The 7248-nt window shown below is 34.7% G+C and overlaps 1 protein-coding gene across 4 annotated transcripts; it reads left to right on the forward strand.

The window, feature by feature from the left end:
* LOC110266684 (L-Ala-D/L-amino acid epimerase-like) lies at positions 1565–5688 on the forward strand. Of its 4 annotated transcripts, XM_021111617.1 has the most exons (11): positions 1565–1826; positions 1953–2142; positions 2526–2863; positions 3162–3231; positions 3314–3429; positions 3816–3920; positions 4037–4312; positions 4751–4827; positions 5024–5298; positions 5413–5478; positions 5617–5688. In XM_021111617.1, the coding sequence occupies exons 3-7, from the start codon at positions 2561–2563 to the stop codon at positions 4064–4066; spliced, it is 624 nt and encodes a 207-aa protein (XP_020967276.1). In that variant the 5' UTR covers positions 1565–1826; positions 1953–2142; positions 2526–2560; the 3' UTR covers positions 4067–4312; positions 4751–4827; positions 5024–5298; positions 5413–5478; positions 5617–5688. The 4 variants fall into 4 exon arrangements, with proteins under 4 accessions (XP_020967276.1, XP_020967277.1, XP_020967278.1 ...); XM_021111618.1 differs by lacking the exons at positions 4037–4312; positions 4751–4827; positions 5024–5298; positions 5413–5478; positions 5617–5688 and having other exon boundaries at positions 3314–3634; positions 3734–3920; XM_021111619.1 differs by lacking the exons at positions 4037–4312; positions 4751–4827; positions 5024–5298; positions 5413–5478; positions 5617–5688 and having other exon boundaries at positions 3314–3424; positions 3734–3920.

Raw genomic sequence — 7248 nt, forward strand, 5'->3', positions numbered from 1 at the left:
GCCATGTGCGCGTGCGCGTCGATTGGCAAATTCTTCATCCGCGCGGACGCGGCATGTACACGTGCGCGTCTCTATGTGAAACCACTTTTGCGCGTGCGCCCATTGATGCATTTCCAATCTTTGTTTCTTCATGCATTCTCCACTTTGCATGCTTTTTTCCTCATTTCTTCCATCCAATACTTGCCTTATGAACCTGAAATCACTCAACAAACACATCAAGGCATCGAATGGAATTAAAGTGAATCAAAATCACCAATTTAGGGCCTAAAAAGCATGTTTTTACACTTAAACACAATTCATGGGAGAATTACAAAACCATGCTATTTCATTGAATAAATGTGGGAAAAGGTGGTAAAATCCCCTAAAATAAGCACAAGATAAATCACGAAATCGGGGTTTATCAAATCTCCCCACACTTAAACTAAGCATGTCCTCATGCTAAAATCAAGAAGGAAGCAAAGGGTATTAACATTTATTCAATGCAACTAACTAAATGCAATCTATCTATATGCAATCTATCTACATGAATGCATCCACTTGGTCAAAATAAATCAATTTCTAAGAATACATATACAAACACAAGGGCTAAGGCAATAGTAATCACTCAACCCATAATTGAATTAAATTATTAAAAAGATTTTACAAACTTGCAAGAAAAGAGATGATCATGGGTGGAAACATGTAATTGAGCAATCGAACCCTCACCGGATGTGTATCCGCTCTAGTCGCTCAAGTGTATGGGGTTGATTCACTCAATTCTCCCCTAATCATGCTTTTCAAGATTTGTTTTTCATCTAACAATCAACAATTACTTTATGCATGCATACAAATATCATGAGGGTTTTCTCATAGGTTGTAATGGGGCTACGGTCAAGGTAGGATGCATATGGTCAAGTGAGCTTGAAATTTGAATCTTTGATTAATTTAAACTTTCCACCTAACCTATGACAACCTATACAATTCTAAACAAACCTAACTATCAATTCTTCACTTTTTCACACACTCATGCACTCTCTTTTGATCACCACCCATATGCATTGACTTTTATTGAACTTTGCTTTGGGGCATTTTGTCCCCTTTTTATTGCAATTCTTTGTCTTTCTTTTTCTATTTCCATTATTTATTTTCTTTTTTTCTTTTTTTTCATTACTTTTTTTTCATTATTATCTTTTTTTTTTCTTTTCAAACTAAAATATATTCAAGAACATCAATGCATATGGTTTACACATGATTAATACATGAGTATGTACCCAATTCCCAAGATTTCCAACACAAATACAAAATATACTTTTATCTCTACCTAATGTTCCCAACTCTCCCAAAATCAAATAATGAACACTCTCACTAGCCTAACACTACTAGAAAATTAGTTATTACAGACGGATATTTCCGACGAATTTTTTCCACGGAAATACAGACGGAATTTCAGAGGAATTTTTTGTCGGAAAATAAAAAAAATGAATTAGTATAAATTACGGACGGAAAAGAGAATCCGTCGATAATTTTGTCGGAAAATTTAATTTTTTTTAGTGAGAAATTATTACAGACGGATTTTCTGTCTGTAATTTAAAACTTTCCGTCGAAAATTTTGATTTAAACCTAATTTAACCCGAGTGTCTCCACCTTCATTCACACTCCACACAAGCTTCTTCCTCTCTCTGTCGCACTAACAGCTTCTTCTCTCCGTCGCATGAGCTTTTTCCGCCGTTTGCGTCGCACGAGCTTCTCCGCCGCTGCTATCGTCGCATCTGCTCCCTTCATTGCCGTCGTCACAGAACTCTCTACGCCTTCGCTCTTGTCGCATTTACTCCCTTAGTGAATTTCAGGTATACTCTGATTTTGTGATTCTAGTGCTTAGGGTTCAATTTTTCTGTGCCAATTTTAGGTTTATCAATTTTCCTTAGCAGTTTCTATCTTCTTGTCGCTGTTGATGCTGATTGAGCTTGTTGTAGGTTTATCAATTATTTTATTATCAGCGAAGAAAGAGATTTTTGGTCGGTCATTTCTGTAGCGATTCGTGAAACTCGGTGGAAACTCGGTGGTTGTTGTTGAATGGCGAAGCTTGGAATGATAGTTGACTCCGTTGGTAACTTCTTCTCCGGCAGAGACCAGCTTCCCTAGTGTGACCCTGACATCGTCGCTGTAAGCCTTTTCTTTTTCTCGATTCCATTTTCTTCATTCAGAATTGATATCAACTTGTAATTTCTTGTTATCTATTGGTCGTGATTTCAGTATTGATGTTTAGGTCAAAATCAAGTTAGCGCTTGCAATAGGTTTATGGTTTAGATACAAATCAATCACATATCTTTTGTTACTTTAGTTAAAGAGGAAGAATTGCAGCTTCTATAAAACAATTCCCTGTTATGATGGATCATTGTGTAACAATTAAAGCTATAGCTTGGAGCATGATATGTTTCATTCACAAAAGAAATTGTTGATAACAATTGAAACCTCCTTGTCTTTTTATTGCTCCTTTGCTGCTTTATTCTCTAAAATCATGGTTTCTTCTTCTGCACCTGCAACAGCAGCAGCGGCCATCACTTTTGGCTTCAAGAATTTGATGGAAACTTTCACTGTTGATGTGTACAGAGCAGAGAACAGGCCACTGAACGTGCCCTTGATTGCACCTTTTACCATTGCATCATCAAGGTTGGAGATGGTAGAGAACGTGGCCGTTAGAATTGAGCTCAGCAATGGCTCTGTGGGTTGGGGTGAGGCACCAATTCTGCCTTTTGTTACTGCTGAGGACCAGAAAACTGCCATGGCCAAGGCTTCTGAGGCATGTGCCTTTCTCAGGAGATGTCCTTCACTGACACTGGGTTCCATGTTGGAGGACATTGGCAATTCTGATGAGTTCTTCAAGGTTACAACAATTTCTTCTCAAATTTCTTAATTCTTCATATATATACTGTGGCAGAATATCATTATTTTATTTTCTTTTCTTGTCCTCTGTTATGGTAATATGATTGATTGATTGATTTCTCTTGAAACATTTCTATAATTATAATGTGAGATCGAGACAAGGTAGAAAAGAATTATGTCTTTTAGCATTGTATTTGCAGTTACCAAACAAGCAATTTTGTGATTCTTATTTTTGTTTTCAGTTGTGTCTAAGTTAAGCTTCTTGTTGAGTATTTGAAACTTAGTTGTTGTTTGTTAAGGTGGCTGCACCTCTGGAGACATTGGGGAGGGCTGCAGCTGAACTAAGAATCATGAAAAGAACTCGCATTGGTAAAATAAATTTGCAACCTAGCATGATGAAATGATGCGGTGCTTCATTGTTTATGTTAATGTATCTCATGTTCAATTGCAGGTATGGATTTGCAATTTGATATGGTGGAGGTTGATGCTTTTGTCAAACAGCCAGATGGTTTACTCTTTAGTTGGTATGAATGTTTTCAGTGCTACTGCCGCTTAATGCACGGTATTGTGAGTTCTTGTCATAGCCGTTTATCAAGTTTTCGATTATGGTCCTAATCAGGAATGTGCTTCAGCATTAGCTATAAACTAATACCAAATTTTTGTTTGTTTATTTAGTTGTACTTATTAGCAAATGCGCTCTTGTGATGAATAATGAACAATGTTTGCATCCTTGAATCAGAGATCATTATTAAGCAAATCTTTCCTTTGCATGGTGTTTTTTCACTTACATATCCATTAATTTTTACTTTAGATTCTGCATTACTTGAACATGACATAAAGTTGGAGCATCACTTTCTTAATTCATTTTCAGGATTCAGTTTGGCTGGACTTGAACATGACACAAAACACATACTTGAATGATTAATGACTTCAGACTTCTTTATTACATTTAGGTCAGAGAATTTAGTAGTGCTCCCTGCTTTCTTCATTGCGGTCATACTATGGGCTATTATGTTTTCTCAGTTCTGGAAACGGAAAAATGCTTCACTTTTAGCCAGGTAATATCTTTTACATAGTATGTCTTGCTTCTCTCGGGATCAGCACATTCAATTTGATATGAACGCCTTCGCTTTTTGCGAATCTTCACACATTTCTCTGTGGTCTGGTGTTGTAGGTGGCCTATTACCTATGGAAATGCAGTTGATGAAGAATACAAGGTTGTTGGCATGAAGGGTAATGCTCAACCCGGATAGAACCCAATGGACCTCATAAAATTACTCGAGGCTCATAGAGTGAAGCGAAAGAAAGTGTTCACGAAATATGAGTGGTTTAATCATCTCTTGCGAATCAGGAACGATGCACTCATTATCATCAGCATAATATGCCTCCAGTTACCATTTGAGTTGGCATATGCTCATCTTTATGAAGTTCTTAATAAAGATATAATTAAGTAAGAATCCAGGTCGTTCTTTTCATGCTTCTACTTTTTAGTGTTAATCTATTGTTCTCTTATTCAACTTCTTAATTCTTTCTTTGAGTTGTTCTGTATTACTTCAATAATTCTTGGTTGTTTCCTTATAACTACTAAGATGACTCTCTTGTCAAATATAAGACAAGAAAAAAAATATTAATAACTTAATATTTTTTATATTGACATTTATTTGATCACTTTTAAATTTTTATATATGATGTATTTTTACACTTTAATTTTTATTATTAAATATTGCTAAATATTTTACAAATATTTATTTTTAAATGTTTAAATAACACGATTGTAATTTCATGCTTCCTATGTTGCCTTCAAATACAAATAAAATGAAACGAAATGAAACAAAAAGTAATCAAACTGCTTGACTAAAAACTTAATCCACAAACAACAATATTTCAGGTGGGGATTTAAATTCCACGTGTGATGTAGAGAAGCCCCAACCATTCCAAAATATATGTTATATGTGCCCCCCTGAGGTACAAATGCATACTTGCCATATTGTCTATGTATATATAATAATGTCACTCCTATTTTTGATTAATAAACGAAAAGTTGTTATATATATATTACATAAATTCAATAAATGCGAGTATAATTTACTTTTTAATTTTGACAAGGACATGGAGACTTACTATATGTTTCATTTGCTATACTTTCATCTATTTTGATTAGATGTGGCCAAACATTTTCAAGAAAGCCAAAGAAGGAGGGCTAAATGTGATTCAGACTTATGTCTTTTGGAATATTCATGAACTAGTACAAGGCCAAGCAATCATGTCTAAAGTGTTTTAGTACCAAGTTTGTGTAAGATCATTTATTCTTTTAAGTAGGCTAATTAATGCTAATAGATTAGTGTTTCTTATCCTATTGCAGTTCAATTTTGAAGGAGACTATGATTAGTTTAAGGAGCTTGCGCATTCCCACCTGCATTCGCTATGTCTGCTCTGGTATAAATGCTTTTGTCTGCCTTCCTTTTGTATTCTCTTTTCGTTTAAATGGCCCTTAGTTTAACTATCTTTTATTAAACATTGTTATTGACAACTTAATTCCTACATATTCAGAACAACATTATGGAAATCAGGATAGATGCTTTGAAGCTACTAGCAATGATGAAGTGGCATGTCCCGGTAACCTCTATTTCCCTTTCTATTTTCTGTATTCTCTCTTTGAGTTCTTCATTAACTTACCCTCACTGCACATTCTTCTCGTCTCACGATCTGATCTCGTGGCTCCTAACACTGTTACGGACTTTGTTTTCTTGTCAGATTCAATTTGAGACAATAATCACTTCCGTCATTTCAAAGATCGAACGCAGACATGGTAATCCTTTTGTTTCCTCACAATCCTGCACTTCGATATTTATTTTAGGCTTCTCTATCAGCTACAATTTTGATATGTGCATGTAATTTGAATCTGTGATCTGGCTTTACATTTACATGGACTTCGTGTTGTGTAATTGTACACACTTGCCTTATAATTGAGATCTATTCATGGTGAGGTTTGTATTTGAATGTTCTTCAAGATTACTATTGGATCTTCTATTAATTATTTAGTAGTTCTGTGAAGACAGCATACATCTCCAAATTTATCTGAAGATAGAAAGTTATGAGAAGACAGCTTACCTCTCCAAATTTTCTGGATATAAATTGTAGCATTTCTCAAGGTGATAAACTCTTTTCTTGTTAAATGTGTATGGATTTGTCTCTGTATGAGTCTTGCTGCTTTGGCTAAGACTTCAGCTCTTCGTGCATCTAATTCGGCTTTTGTTATCCTCCTTCACTTTTTCTTAATCCTATAAAACATTGCTAGGCTTCTGAAATCTGTCCATGTCATGTTTTTTGATACCAGGGAACTGCATATGCTCAGTCCAATGCAAACAAATCAAAGAAGAACAAGTAGATGAACAAATACTTTCAAATTTCAGCCACACAAGAGTCTATCATAGAGTGAAGAATCATGTAACTCAGATTAGATTGGACAGTTTAAATTTTAAAGAGAGCATGAGGAAATAGTTTTAAAATTTAGGCTGAAAGTCCTGCCCTTCTCTTTTGTAGTTTAAAAGAATTTTTGGGGTATTTTTTTATTGAGACAGTGAGATATTGGATAATGGTGTTAAAAAATAACACCCAATTTTATAGGTATCATGTAATGAATATTATGTTTATTTATGTGATTTTTGGCTTTCTTTTTTTTCAATTTACAGTGTGTTTGATAGAGTAAATTTAGAAAACAAATATAAAGTATTTATTTTGCAATAGAAAAATTTAAAAAAAAATTATTTTACCTTACAGGCGGATTTTCTGTCTGTATTCAGAGTGTGAGATGATTTTTTAAGGTTTAAATTACAGACGAAAAATCTGTCGAAAAATCTGTCTGTAATTATCGACGGAAAATCTGTCAAAAAATTTGTCTGTAATTACAGACGGAAAATCCGTTGGAAAATCCGTCTGTAATTACCGACGGAAAATCCGTCTTAAAGTTCGACGGCTCAGGGAAATGGATGGAGAATTTACAGAGGGAAAATCCGTCGGTAACTAGTAAAAATCCGTCAGTAATTTTCCGACGGAAAAAAATTCGTCGGTAAATAATTTCCGACGAGGCTTTTACAGAGGGACAAAATCCGTCGGTAATTTCGTCGGTAACTAAAAATCCGTCTGTAATAAAGATTAAATCTGTCTGTAAATCTGTCTGTATTAATCCATTTTCTAGTTGTGTAAGCTAATCAAAGATCCAAATTAAGGACATTTATTGTTTTTCACTTAGGCTTATAATGTGCTACAATTAAGAACAAATGGGTTAAGCATAGGCTCAAATTGGCTAACAATGGAAGATAAAAGGTAGGCTATTTGGGTAAGTGAGCTATTTAAATAATGGCCTCAATCATATAAATGCATGTA

Source organism: Arachis ipaensis, chromosome B09 (assembly GCF_000816755.2).
Source record: "Arachis ipaensis cultivar K30076 chromosome B09, Araip1.1, whole genome shotgun sequence".
Classification (NCBI taxonomy): domain Eukaryota; kingdom Viridiplantae; phylum Streptophyta; class Magnoliopsida; order Fabales; family Fabaceae; genus Arachis; species Arachis ipaensis.